Source organism: Fistularia commersonii, chromosome 11 (assembly GCF_037954325.1).
Source record: "Fistularia commersonii isolate RoL2024-O1a breed Wild chromosome 11, RoL_Fcom_v1.0, whole genome shotgun sequence".
NCBI classification, from domain to species: domain Eukaryota; kingdom Metazoa; phylum Chordata; class Actinopteri; order Syngnathiformes; family Fistulariidae; genus Fistularia; species Fistularia commersonii.
Window position 1 is genome coordinate 13,571,747 of NC_141294.1, and position 14,557 is coordinate 13,586,303.

The window sequence follows — 14,557 nt, forward strand, 5'->3', positions numbered from 1 at the left end:
TGTAAAGGAACTGGCTGCTCGCTCGGTCCGCCGCCGAGGATCGGCGGGACGGCTGCTCCGCGGTAAACGGACGTCTGGGTAAGCTTTTACCCCGGCATCTCGGCAGGCAAATTGTCCTGATGTCATTTAGACGAGAAATACGGCGTCCTAATAGAGTTACGGAGTTCCATCCAGCCGCGGGCGTCCGCGCTCCGTCTGGAGGCCCGGCCACGACGGGTGGAGATGGAGACCAAGAGCCCGGAAGCCCAGAAGAAGCCTGCTTTCCGTTTGTCCGTTTGGCGAGAGGCCGTCGACAGCGGCCCGTCTGCGGCCGATGGGTATCGTCATAGCGACCCTCCGGAGGAACATCGGCGGCTCGGCTCTCCGACACCGGCGGGCGCTGCGAGAGCGAAGCCGCACAAAAACAACTCCGGCTGACTTTAACATCGCTTTTATTCTCAGTTCCTAGTTTGTAAATCGTATAAATCATGACAGAATAAAGAAACAGGGCGATCCTTCTCCGTCCGGGTCACGGTACATACTATATTTTGGTAAAGCCTTACAGAAGCGTGCATGCTATGTTTCTGTTACTGCTGCGCAAACACGGTAAAACACGCGGCGCCACCCCGGCCGCCGACAGGACGTCGGACAGGGATCCGAGGTTTGTGCGCGGCACAGCTCCGGACCGGGAAACGGGGATCACGCGTACGGTACGACACGCCAGCACAGCACATTTCTTAAGACACCCGCTATGCTGAGGATCTACAAAACAAATCCCCGACAAAGGAAAACAAAGGAAGAATTCCACACGTATGAGGACATTAATCACAAGCATGCGGACGCGATATAATAACAGTCTCCGGCTTTTTTCGATCGCTCGTTCGTACACGCCCGCTATCACAGAAGAACAAGTTCAATACACCTGACTACGTCTAAGTACGGCTGAGGGTTCGACTCCCCCGACGCGGCGACTGGCACGGCAGCGCGCGCGCGGCGGACGGCGTCCGCACCGATAAGTTAACCGTTGAGCTCGTACTGTAAGACAGAAAGACTGGATAAAGAGGTATTAGAGTAATTACAGTAATGACCGTAAAACCGATTGGAATTGCTTTCCTCCCACCTTGTAGCAGCTTGCAGACTATTCCAGCCTTTCCTGTGCAGTGAGAACATTAAGGACATAACAGTTTCAAGCCTTCGCATACAGTATATTTCATATCCGGCCGAAGCACAGGGAGGGAACCCGACCCCCGGCCGGAGGGCCGCGCGCCGGCGCCACCCGAGCGGCACCCGAGCGGCACCCGAGCGGCCCTCCGCCTGCGGTCGCTGCCGTCGAGTTTGCAAAGAGAAGTGGAGGGACCCTCCGTGAGAAGGTGCGGAGCGGAGCTACATTACCTGTGTGTTCCTGAGAGGCTTCCCGGATGCCTGAACGGGCTCAGAATCTGAACGTCACGGTTAAGCGAAGCACCACCGCAGGCCAAGATGGCCGCCGGAGGGACCAGTGAGGAGGTGGTGCTGTAACAGTCTCATTGGAGCTGCGCCGGGATCCTCCGGGAAGATCCTAAAGGAAGATCCTCCAGGAAGATCCTCCAGGGGGATCCGGCACCACCCCTGGGTTCCACATCTGGGAGTGAGAAATGTTGAGGTGACGGCAAGAGTGCAAAGTGTGAACCTCTTTTTGTGGCGATAAGATGGAAAGTGATTGGTTTGCATGCGTGACGGTGACAGCTGCTTTCGAGGTCCCCGTGACCCCGGTGACCCCGGCGTCGTCACGGCGGCGGCAGATCCCGGGGCCCCGCCGGCCCCCTCCTCCTGAGCAGAGAGCGGGTTGGAGATGGTGCTCCTCTGCGGCGCCGCTGCGCTCGGAGGCCGGCTGGGTCCGGTCGGGTCCGGTCGGGTCCGGTCGGGTCCGGCCCTTTAAGACGGAGAGCAGAAGTCCTGGGTGTTTCCTGTGTTCGGGGGTAAAGTTTCCCAATGATTGTCACTGAAACTGGTGATGTATGTGGCATCTCAGCAGCGATACAGAGGCGTCTCCTATATGTTTTGGTTTTCTTCGAATCATCGGCCTCCTCCTCCTCCTCCTCCTCCTCCTCCTCCTCCTCCTCCTCCAGAGTCTCTTGCTCGTAGCGTTATAGTTTTTTTTTTTGGTTCCACGAAAGCATTCCTAAGATGTGTCGAGCAAATAACACAAAGAGGATCCGCCGCTCCGTCCGCCGTCCCCCTCAGGTGAAGTACTTGCAGTTGGTGGAGTCGATGGCGCAGGACGGCGTGCACTTCAGGTGGCCGTACGACCTGCAAAGGGGAGGGAGAGGTCAGGTCGGCGTGGAGACGGCGCCTTGCGGCTCCGACACGTGTCCACGCCGCTCACCCCGGGAGGTACGAGTTGCACGTCTGGTAGCCGAAGTCCTTTCCGTCGCACTCCTCGGCGCCCTCGTAGCGGTAGCCGTCTCCGCAGTAGGCGTGTTTGCACTCTGGGGGGTCAGAGGTCAAGGTGGGCGGGGCGGCGGGGTATTAAAGGGGGTATTAAAGCCGCGGCGAACGGCCGGCACATGACTTACTGACGCAGCCGTCGGTGACCACGCGGTTCCTGTCGTCGCACTCCTCGCCGCCGGACACCTGCACGATCCCGTCGCCGCAGAAACCCTCATCATCGGGCGCGTTCTCCATGGACTGGAAGGGCGTCAGCTGGAACGGCAGCGTCTGCGACGCCGACGGGAGAAGAAGCGGTGAAGGAGCGCGAAGCGGAGATGCGACATGCGGTCGGCGGCGCGGCGGGACCTGGATGGGCAGCCAGCCGTCGATGTCTTTGAAATAGAGGGATCTCTGGTCTTTGCGAAACGCCAGGGCGTTGTCGGTGTGAAGGTGCTCCAGCTCCTCCTCGCTGCTCACCACGAAGATCTGGATGTACGGGGACAGACCGGTATCTTCAAATCCTGCCGGGTTTCTCATCTTGGCTGCATTGTACCACGTCAGCATTAGCATGTAGCTGCTAGCGGCGATAGATGATCCCCCGGCCACCCTGTCTGGCATTGTTGGGTTCCCGTAGATGATCTAAGAGCATGTGGTCCAGACCTGAACCCGTCTTGGGAGGTCGGGATTTTGAGCCGCTGACTTATGAACACATTTAGAAGATGAAGTTCAAGCTCGGGCCTGATCTGACGGCGGCGCGGCCACTTTCACGACGGGGGCGTCTCACCGCTGGCACTTTAGCGTAGCTCCGTCTGGAGGGGGACTCTTCAAATGGACTATTACCCGGAGAGCCGCAGCCGCACTTCCCAGGAGGCCCCGGGGGGCCGCGAGCGCCTTTGGCCCCGACCATGTAGAGCCCTGGAGGGGCAGAAAAGAGGCCAGAAGTGAGAGGTGCTGAGGAGAAGCGGACGCCGCCTTCTACGCTTTTGATCGATGGCTGAAATGAATAGAGGCGGCGACACGGTGCCGGCGAGCCGCGCTCACAAATCCAATCCCCCACCGTCACCAGGCGGGGATTGGATTTCTGAGCGCGGCGTTCTGAAGACGGCTTCCTTTTGCCGAGGCGGCTCTTTCCCGGCCCCTGACGCCGGACGCCGCCTCAGAATGTGCAAAGCCAGACAAACAAACCCCCAGAGGGGGAGGGGCGGGGTCAGAGGTCGGACCTGTGGCGGGTGAGCCGGGGGGGCCGGGGGTGGCCGGGGGTCCCCTGAGGGCCCGCGGGGCCCGACGGGCCCACGCCACCCACGTCACCTTTCGCTCCCTGAGGACCAAAAACAAAACACACGCAAGACACTCGTCACACTGGCAGAGCCGCGCACAATATCCAGAAAACACCCACAATACTCTACGATTACACACCATTTACCATCGATCAGTCATGAATAAATTATACAACCCTGTGTGTGTGTGTGTGTGTGTGTGTGTGTGTGTGTTGAGTGAACCTGTGTGTTGTGTTGTGATGATGTTGGTACTGTGTTGGGTTCTTGTGTTGTTATTGTTTATTTTGTGTTTACATGTCATGTGTGCCTGTTTTAAAAACACATTAGGATATTTTATGGCCAAACAGGGCCTTAAAATATCATAATGTGTTTTTAACACTCCCTCTGTGTGTGTGTGTGTGTGTGTGTGTGTGTGTGTGTGTGTCCATCACCTGTTTTCCTCTCTTCCCTGGTCTTCCAGTCGGTCCTCTGTTTCCTGACACCCCCGGCTCTCCTTTTGGACCCATTTCACCCTGCAGACAGACAGAGGTCAGAGGTCAGAGGTCAAAGGTCAGCAGCCAGAGGACCCCCCCCGCCATCTCGCCCATGCCGGAAGGTTCTGCTCACCTTCTGTCCGAGCATCCCCGGGAATCCCATGGCCCCCTGAGGATGAAAGACAGGAGACTGAGGTCCAGGTCTACCCAGGACCCCCCCGGCCCGTATGTGTGTTTGCGCTCGCCGTGTCGGCGGCGCATCAGCGCAAAGGTACAAACTTTGTCGCCCTTCAAGCCGCTCTCTCCGCGGTCGCCACGGGAACCCTGGCGGAGGGGGAGACAGTTCAGACCGAGGGGAGAAGGTGTGTGTGGACCGCCATGCGTTCCTCTGGGACACACACACCTTCTCTCCCTTGTAGCCGGGCAGGCCCTGCGGGGAGAACACACACACACACACACGGTGAGGAAAGGCCACGAGACGACGGCGTCGGAGTCCATCTGCTGGACCTACCCTTGGTCCGATTGGTCCTCTGGCTCCGGGCAGACCCATCAGCCCGGGGTCTCCTTTGTCGCCCTGGCAACAGAGGAGGACAGGCAGTGAGACAAACGTGGGGCGACCAGATCCTGGAGGTCCATCACAGGGACACGGGTGGAGACCTCCACCCGTTCAGGGTCTCCGCTGAACCTCCTGCGTGGGTTTGGACTGCGGGAGGAACCCGGAGAACCCTGAGGAACCCCACGCAGACACGGGGAGAACGTGGAGGCTCCCCTCGGAAAGGCCTCCTGCGGGAGTCCGACCGGGAGCTTCTGGCTGCCTGGAGCTCATATCCTGCTCCGCTGTGCAGCCCATATCCCTCAAAACTGTTATTTAATAAAATAAAATGTAAAAGGTTCTGAGAAGCAGAGCAGCAGCTCTCAGCCTAGGAGAGACGTCCACTCTTCTCCTGCTGTTCACCTGCTGTTCACCTGCTGTTTTCCTATTCTTCTCCTGCTGTTCTGCTATCCTGCTATTCTCCTGGTGTTCTCCTATGGTTCCCCAGGCTGACAGTCAGAGGCTCTCTGGGTTTCCACCCCCTCGTTCCCGCTGCCGGGTCTGACTTACTCACTTTGGCCCCGCTTGGTCCCGGCCATCCGGGCTGTCCCGGCTTCCCGGGGAGTCCAGGAGGACCCGTCCGACCCTGGGGGGGGGGAGAGGACGCGGTGTCAGCGACTCGCCTCGTGGGAACAAAAATAAAACAGCTTTCCCCGCGTGATGAACCTGACTAATTCTAAAACTTCACGACGAAGGAAAGTCAAAGCGTGGAGCCGAAGTCGGAAGACGGACGTCTAAGTGCAGTATTTGCTGCATAAGCTGACAGGCGTCCTGCTGCATCCATCAGAGGAGGAGCGGCGCTGCATGGAGGGAGGAATGACTTTAACGAGCCCTGTCACTTTGCTCTATTTAATTAAATGATAGCCCGTATATAGAACAGGAGCCTGTGCTTGTGGGAAATAAAATGATTTATGACCTGGCTCAGGCACTAAGCTAAATTGCACTGCAGTGCTGCAAAGCTGCCCGCTCAGGACGCCGTCCAGCGCCGCGCTCCCGCCAGCGCCGGGTCGCGGCCGCCGGGAGGCTTTCAATGCATCGGCTTGGCTTTTTCCTAGAGTGGTGGTGGCGGTGGGGTCATCTCACACACAGGGAGGCGTAACACACACACACACACACACACTTCAGGGAGGAAGCAGCATGTGAACTCCCTCCAGCATCAAAATGAGCCGTCTCAGCATCCTCAGCATCTTCAGCATCCTCAGCGTCCTGTGTGTGTGTGTGTGTGTGTGTGTGTGTGTCTGCACTGTCTCCTGTCAAGGTTGCACCCCCCCCCCCCCCCCCCCCCCCCCCCCCCCCCCCGCCTCCTCCCAGCTATCAGCCATCAGGCCGAGGCAGCGCATCTCATTTTTGAGTAAATCCACTTAGCGGGGGAATGAGGAGTGATTAATGGGGACGCTCACCTTTTGCCCAGGTCTTCCGATTTCTCCCTGACAACAAGAAGAAGAGGAGGAAGAGGAGGAGGAGAAGGAAGGACAAGAGCGGCGGCTTCAGCAACAGGTCAATGAGAGAAGCTTGACGAATAAGACCTGTTTACCTTTTCTCCCTTGGGTCCTGCGACCCCGGGCAGTCCTGGCGGACCCTGGGAGACGTGGAGAGAAGACGTGAACCCAGAGTTTGCATTTGTAATTAGCAATTAGCTAAAGGCGGAGGGGGCCGCCATTGATTTGAGAAGGGCCCCTGGTGGGGGGGCGTAAAGAAAAAGAGAAACCGCGTGGAAGCGGACATACACACACGGCCACATGGTTTTGTGTCGGACATCTGTGGAATTTACGCGGCGAGCGCGGCTTTCCAGGCAGACGGCGCTCCGGCCGCCTCTGAAATGACACGTGGCGGCAGTGGAAAAAGGCTATTTGTGTCTCGGCTAAATGCGGAGCGTTAATGGACCGCTGTGTCGGAGGGGGTGGTGTGTGTCTGTGTGTTGTGTGTGTGTGTGTGTGTGTGTGTGTGTGTGTGTGTGTGTGTCGGGGGGGGTCTCTGCCTCCCACTCAGCAGGAACTCTCCGGTTGGAGGGGACTTGAGAGTGAATGTGTTGCTTGGGTTTGACGTCTTAACCCGCGAAACACCTTCAACCTGGACCATCACTCCATGGGCTCTGGCAGGTCTTACCTGGGGTCCCGGGGGACCGTCCGGTCCCGGGGGGCCGCGGGCACACGGCGTGCCCTCGTTCTCATGGTCCACCTGGGGTTCCTCACCCTGGGAGAGAAGACGCCCATCAGTCCTCAGTCATCCAACCGCTCACCTGGTTCTTCACCAGGACGCAGAAGGAGAACCTCCTGAAGGAACTGGAGAAGCGCTCGGGTCGAGCCCAAGGACGCGTCAACAGATATTCCACTATAGAAAGTCACATGACTTCGACTCACATGAGCGTGGCGGCGCCAAAGCGAAGGGGGTGGAGGAAACAGCGGGGGCGGAGGAGGACTCACCAGGCAGCACTGGCTGAACCTCCTCTGCTCCTCCGGAGGTCTCAGAGCTGCAGGAGGAGCGCAGACACGTTACACATCCACGCAAAACAACATGCACGAGGAGGAGGAGGAGGAGGAGGAGGAGGAGGAGGAGGCCGGAGGTCACACCGGAGCTCTAACCAACTTCCTCCAACGAACGGCCGGAGGAGAGGAGCTCGACCCATGATCTGCTGATCCGCAGAAGGAGACAGGTGCTAACTCTCAGATGGTGTGTGTGTGTTACCCGTCCAGGAGAGCTCCCGAACACACACACACACAAACACAAACACACACAGAGCCCTCACCGGAGGAGGACCGGCTATTTATAGTGGCATTTCCAATCTGCCCCATGGAGGAGATAGACAGACACACACACACACACACACACAGAGAGATAGATAGATAGATAGATAGATAGATAGATAGATAGATAGATAGATAGATAGATAGATAGATAGATAGATAGATAGATAGATAGATAGATGAGGCTGCACTATTGAATTCTCAGGTAATTCAATATGGAAACATGCATGGTATTCTTTGTACAACACACACACATGCACACACACGTGCATGCACGCACACACACACACACACACACACACACACACTCCTACCTGCTTGGAGGGACAGCACGGCGTCCATAGGGGAGGGCTGGACCAGGGCCCAGCAGAGGCAGAGGACCAGGTCCAGTCCCGGTGTTAGAGGAGTCATGCTGCTCCCTGGAGTTGCAGCCCTCGGACTCCCTGCCTTCCTCCCCGTGTCTCTGCTCCCCTCCCGCCTCCTCTTCCTCCTCCTCCTCCTCTTCCTCCCCCTCTTCTTCCTCTCCCTCTCCCCTCGCTCTTCCTTACGTCCTCTCAAACCAGGGTACGCCGACCAATGCCCGTGAAATCTGCGCTGCGCATCGGCGTGCACTAGAATTACAGGAGGAGGCCTGCCAGCTGCTCCGACGGCCAATATTAGACCTCTACTACTGCAGGGGGTGCCTTTGTCGCTTCCATCCCCCAACACACACACACACACACACACACACCAGCTGACCCACAGTTGGCTCTCGTGCTCCTGTGTCTTTGCAGAAATCTCCACGCCGGTGAAGATAATCTCCCATATCCTGGTATCACATGTGTCTCCTTGCCCATGTGCACGGTGCCGTGCACGATGCCCGCCGTGGCGTCCTGTCGCCCCGGTGAGCTTCTACTGCATAACACACATTCTGGGGGACCTGCAAGGGGAGAACATTCAGGAAGGTCAGATGTGAATGAGGTGGTCCTGATGTCTGTCTGCTGTCTCTGAGCATCTGGAGGCCTCAAGCTTAAAGTGTTGCTATTAAATGAATCCATTAAAATGCAATAATTTACACCACATGAGTCTAATATTGGGCTGCATCTGTAAACTTAGCCGGGTAACTTCATATTCATGAACAAATCTTTCATTCTACCTCTTATCCTGCACCGGGGGCGGAGCCTATCCCAGGAGCAGGTTCACCTCGGACCAATCGCAGGCCTCGTTTACAACCGCTCGCCCTCTCGGCCACACGTCTGGAGAACGCGGGATCTCCAGTGAACCTCCCGCATGTGTCGGGACTGCGGGAGGAACCCGGAGAACCCTGAGGAACCCCATGCAGACGCGGGAGAACGTGGAGACTCCACACAGAACACCATGCAAATAACCACTGCTGGAAGGTGAGGAGACTTTGTTCCCGGGAAAAAATGAATGAGTACAAACAGTTGAAGGCACATTTATTTCAAAATGAGTGAGAATTCATTTTCCAGAGAACGGTTGCTGCTGCATGGACGGATGCGAGGCCCCACCAGGGAGCAGGTGTTCTCCTCCTCTGGGCTACAGGTTGGAGCGGGTCAGCCAGGGGAACTCCTGGAGGCACACAGAGCAGAACCATCTCCCTGTTAATGAACTTGAGCATTTCTTGAGCTCCTTCCGTCCGGGACGAAGGGCGAGTTCCTCCTCCGCCTTCAGCCAGGACGCACGCCATTTGCTGCCGGCCCTGAGCGGAGGGGGCGGAGCCGAGGGCTGCGAGGATACGTTTTCCGACATAAATACGGCGGGCCAGCTTCTAACTAGCAGGCCCCTGAGGTGAAGCGGTGGGTTTTGAACGAAGCTACGGCCGCCGCCACCGCATCTGGGAAATCAAAACTTCCAGGTTTTTGAAATTGCGTCCGATGCGTGGCGGTGATCTGGCGTTTCCAGCGTGGCTGGACAGGAGCCCTGCAGCCGTCCCCTCCATCCCTCCCTCCCCTCCTGGTCCTCCGTGGCGGCAAGGACCTCCTGACCAGAGCCGCGCTTGCGTTCAAACGTCAGACGCAGATCTGGAGCACCTGCTGCTTCCGGTCCGAGGCCGGGTCGATGAGCACGTTGAGGAGGCTGGGTCGCTCCCGCTCCTGCAGGCTGCTCTCCAAGGCGGCGTGCAGCTCCTCCACCGTCCTCACCAGGAACCCGCGGCCTCCAAAGGCCCTCATGATCTGGTCGTAGCGCGCCTCCGGCAGGAGGGACACCGGCGGGGCTCTGGAGGAAAACAAAGAAAGAAACACAGGATTAAGGCACTGCGGCCGCTGACGTGTTGTGTTCAAGGAGCCGAGAGCCGGGAAACAGAAAAAACGAGGTTTGTTCGGAAGATATCAAAATACAATCACATCAACAGATGCAGAAGACGGGAGGCTGCAGAGATGATGCAGGTGAGGAGGACGGAGAGGTTCTGGAGATAAAGTCCTACTGAGCTGGTTTGGACATGGACAGAGGAGAGATGGAGAAGATCTATCTGGGCAGAAGGATGCTGAGTTAGAGAAGGTCTGGAGGAAGATGAGAAGAGCTTGACAGATGAAGAGGAAGAAGACAGGAAGTTAGTTGGTGTGAAAGGAGGGGTCACATGGAGGCGGGTGATCGTCTGCGGCCCCTGACGGGAGCAGCTCAAAGGATGAGGAGGAGAAGATTCCCATCATCAGATGAGGAAACCTCGTCGTATGAAACCTCCAGAAGCCTCTTGGTCACTTCGGTCCGAGGAACGAGCGTCGGAACAAGTCTGGACTCCAAACACATCGTCTCAAATCCCTGGAGCGTCTCAAAAACGTTCACCTGCCGTTTCTCACCTACCTTCAGGTCTTCACTGGTGGACAATTTTAATTTTCTTTTTTGCTTTTTAAACACAGGAGGCTGAAGAAGAGCTAGATGATATTCATTCAGGATCTCCAGAAATAGACTCACATGGTTTCCAGATCCCCCATCTTGGACATCTCTTTCCACGTCTCTGGGTCGACGCCGCTGTAGATCCCATTGTTATTGACCACAACAATGACTACAGGCAGATTGTACCTGTTAGACGCGCACACACGCACGCACGCACACACACACACACACACACACACACACACACACACACACACACACACACACACACACACACACACACACACACACACACACACACAGAGTATTCAGTGTGATGGTAGGGAGGGTTTTGTGAGAGTGCTCCAGGAGAGCGGAGCGAGCGGCCCCACCTGCACATGGTCTCCACCTCCATGCCGGAGAAGCCGAAGGCGCTGTCTCCCTCCACGCAGACGACCCTCCTGCCTCCGCCCTCGCTCCTCTGCAGGGCGGCCGCCGCGACGGCGAACCCCAGGCCCACGCCCATGGTCCCGAAGGTGCCGGCGTCCAACCTGCGGGATCAGAGGCCGGGGGGCCCGAGTGAGCGTCAGCCTCCCGGCTCGGTCGCTTCAAGCGGAAGACGGATACGGCGTTGATGCCCTCGCCTGTGTCGGGGGAGGAAGTTGTTGAGCATGGTGCGGCCGATGTCCATGGTGTTGGCGCCCTCGCTGACGATGATGCAGTCGCGGGGCAGCAGCCGGGACATGTGGTGGAACACGGTGTAGTAGTTCATGGGCGGCGTGGACCGAAGCGCCAGCGCCTGCGGAGACGGCGTCAGAAAACAATGCGGTCGCACTCACGGGGCCTTCATGCAGGCTGGACGTCACACGGGCGGATCGGTAGAACTCTGTGGACCTTCGTCATTTCTGAGTTGGCGCTGATCTTCTGCTTCAGGGAGCGCCACCACTCGGTGTCAGAGGGATACCTCCAGCCGTCCGCACGCACACGCGCTCCCAGCTGAGGGGGAACCAAACACAGGAGCTGTATTCGACGGCGGTGCGGCCGGACCGGGCCGGGGGGCCGTGGGCCGACGGAGCACCTGCTCGACGACGGTGTTGATGTCTCCCAGGAGGGCCACGGCCGGCCTCACGTTGTTGCCCATCTCCTCGGGACAAAGGTCCACCTGCAGAGAAGAGGTGTGCTCGGACAGACCGCCCTGGATCACCTGGCTACATGCTCGACCGTGAACGCTTCAGTGGCCTTCTGAATCGTCAACCAATCGTGCGCCGCGCCGGAGACGGGCCGGGTCATCTACTGACCTGGATGAACTTGACGTCGGGGCTGAATCTGGGCGGAAGACCAAAATGCAGGATCCAGTTGAGTCGGGCGCCCAGGAGAAGCACGACGTCGGCCTGCAGGAGAGCCCTTGGGGTCGGGGGCGCCACGGCGGGGAGGTCAGGCCAGCAAGAAACCGGGACATTTCAAACACATTGAATTCTTCTGATATAAGAATGGTATGTTTTTAATTTCAGATGTGTGTGTGTGTGTGTGTGTGTGTGTGTGTGTGAGTGTGACAGACGGGCGGTCCGTAGGGCTTTTCCAAAGCTGGAGGACGGGCTGACCTGGAGCGAGCAGCGGCTACGCAGTGTGGATGATCGTCGGGCAGCACCCCCTTCCCCATGGGGGTGGGCAGGAACGGCAGGCCACTCAGCTCCACCAACTCCTGCAGAGACGCCTCGGCCCGGCCGTACGCCGCTCCTGCAGAGCGCAGCGGCCTTCGTCACCTCTGACCCACGACAACCCACATCCACGGTCACCCGTGGGGGCCGGCGGGGGGTCGGGGGGGTCGCAGTACTCGTCTTTGACGGCTACCTTTGCCGATGATGACCAGAGGTCTTTTGGCGTCTTTTAAGACCGCGACGGCTTCCGCGATGTCACTGCGGCGAGCCAAACTGAGCGGAGGAGGTGGACAGCAGGACACCGCCCTGCAGGGAAACACAGTTCTCTGCTGGATCACAAACCGGGGATTCTTCCAACTCAGACTGGAGGAGCGACTGCAAACCTGACTTTGCTTCTGTCAACTTTAGCGTTGACCATGTCCCCTGCAATGTCCACGTAACAGGCGCCCGGACGCCCGTACATACTTGTGCGCACCGCCTAGAAGCCACCGAGCATCGCCAGAACATCAGTGCCGACCTGTGATGAATTACGAAGGAGAACGGTGGACAGAGTACCTTCTCCACCACTGCAGGGATGGCTTCCAGGCTGCTGGGTCGGGCAGAGAATTTGCTGTAAAGGCGACACGCCTCCACCTGAAGACACAGTTACTACGGTGAGCGATCGTTCGGCTGAAACTCCACTCGAGGTGCGGCTTTACCTGAGGAAACTCCTGGAAGGCACCCGTGGTTTCCTGATTTCTGTCCGAAGAGCCCCCGATGACGACCACCGGCCTGCGGGTCGCAAACACACACCTCATGAAGCCTCGGCGGACCAACGGGGAAAATCACCGGGGGCTTTTTGGAGTCAAACCAGCAGTTGATGTTGGCGTTGGCCATCCCGCCCAGAGCGTGGATCAGTCCGGGTCCAGACACCACCAGGCAGGCACCTGGTCTGGACACACACAGCCACAGGAGACAGCTCCATGGACACACACACACTGACACACCAGCTGCCCTCATCATGTCTGCCTGGCTTCCTTACCTTCCAGTGAGGTATCCGATGGCGGACGCGGCATAGCAGGCCTGTCGTAAAGGAGACATCTTTTAACGCAACAAGGCAGGGATTGCTCAGGTGTGTGTGTGTGTGTGTGTGTGTTTACCGCCTGCTCGTTGCGCATCCCCACATACTTGATGCCCGCAGCCTGGGCTGCCATGGCAACCTCGATGACGGGAACACCCACTATCCCGAACATGAACTCCACTCTCTGAAAAGACACGTCATTCTGCGTTCAGGACCCGGACGGAGACCCTCCAAAGCTGTTTTTGTCTGTCGCACCCGCAGCACAAACGGTGAACTTTGACCCAGTGTCAACATTCACAAGTACATTTCAATCATCCAGAATTGTTTTTTTGTTTTGTTTTACAACTTCATACCTGCGTCTTGAGAGACTCTGCGATCAGCTGGGCGCCTGTAACTTCCTCCATGGTTGTGCAAACTGTCTCAAAAAACACGAAACGACCCGCTGCACGAACGGGTTCCCCACTGTTTACAACCTGGATGCATCACGCCTGCCGAAGTCCACGCCTCGCCCCGGTTGGGTCACTTCCGGGTTGACAGCCAATGACGACTGACGCAGCCTACGTCAGGGCAACGTCATTACGCGTCGAGTGGCAAGTTACCTCGTTGATGTGCTCAGAAATTCATTATTTGGTCGTTTGAAGCATTAATATTCGGATTGCTTTAAAAATAAAATCAAAAATAAATGAATCTAAAATTACTGGTTAAATGATCATGCCAACAGATTACATATTTAAAACGGACAGTGAAAACATACACACATATTTTAAATATTACTGCGTTAATACTCGGATTGATTTAAAAATAAAATCAAAAATAAATGAATCTAAAATTACTGGTTAAATGATCATGCCAACAGATTACATATTTATAATGGACAGTGAAAACATACACACATATTTTAAATATTACTGCATTAATATTCGGATTGATTTAAAAATAAAAGAATCTAAAATTACTGGTTAAATGATCATGCCAACAGATTACATATTTATAACGGGCAGTGAAAACATACAAACATATTTCAAATATTACTGCATTAATATTCGGATTGATTTGAAAATAAAATCTAAAATAAATAAATCTAAAATTACTGGTAAAATGATCGTGCCAACAGATTACATATTTATAACGGGCAGTGAAAACATACACACATATTTCAAATATTACTGCATTAATATTCGGATTGATTTGAAAATAAAATCTAAAACAAATAAATCTAAAATTACTGGTAAAATGATCATGCCAACAGATTACATATTTATAACGGGCAGTGAAAACATACACACATATTTCAAATATTACTGCATTAATATTCGGATTGATTTGAAAATAAAATCTAAAATAAATAAATCTAAAATTACTGGTAAAATGATCGTGCCAACAGATTACATATTTATAACGGGCAGTGAAAACATACACACATATTTTAAATATTACTGCAAGTTTGTTTCTAAATCGATATGAATATACGTATATTTGCAACATGTGTGAGAGTGGAGGTATTTTGTGTGTCCTGCGAACGTTAAATTAACATTTGAGACCTCAATGTTC

At 55.8% G+C, this 14,557-nt stretch overlaps 2 protein-coding genes across 2 annotated transcripts; both read right to left on the reverse strand.

Annotated features, from left to right (window-relative positions):
• Window positions 1-2,080: 2,080 nt before the first annotated feature.
• On the reverse strand, window positions 2,081-7,919 carry colq (collagen-like tail subunit (single strand of homotrimer) of asymmetric acetylcholinesterase). Its single transcript, XM_086155069.1, is given in 18 exon segments — window positions 2,081-2,268; window positions 2,345-2,447; window positions 2,535-2,676; window positions 2,755-2,874; window positions 3,173-3,303; window positions 3,609-3,639; window positions 3,641-3,706; window positions 4,097-4,177; window positions 4,272-4,307; window positions 4,418-4,462; window positions 4,542-4,568; window positions 4,650-4,712; window positions 5,245-5,316; window positions 6,131-6,157; window positions 6,265-6,309; window positions 6,837-6,923; window positions 7,091-7,200; window positions 7,789-7,919. Coding segments are annotated over 18 exon segments (1,353 nt in total). The 5' UTR covers window positions 7,886-7,919; the 3' UTR covers window positions 2,081-2,198.
• A 974-nt stretch (window positions 7,920-8,893) lies between these two features.
• On the reverse strand, window positions 8,894-13,528 carry hacl1 (2-hydroxyacyl-CoA lyase 1). The gene is made up of 17 exons (XM_086155070.1): window positions 13,360-13,528; window positions 13,086-13,190; window positions 12,968-13,008; window positions 12,797-12,877; window positions 12,645-12,717; window positions 12,502-12,579; window positions 12,330-12,424; window positions 12,140-12,252; window positions 11,890-12,025; window positions 11,587-11,692; window positions 11,367-11,450; window positions 11,183-11,284; window positions 10,933-11,087; window positions 10,681-10,839; window positions 10,388-10,495; window positions 9,505-9,691; window positions 8,894-9,043 (listed from the first exon to the last, which is right to left on the reverse strand). Exons 1-17 carry the CDS (start codon window positions 13,408-13,410, stop codon window positions 9,011-9,013), a joined length of 1,707 nt encoding a protein of 568 aa, XP_086011196.1. The 5' UTR covers window positions 13,411-13,528; the 3' UTR covers window positions 8,894-9,010.
• Between the last annotated feature and the right edge of the window lie 1,029 nt (window positions 13,529-14,557).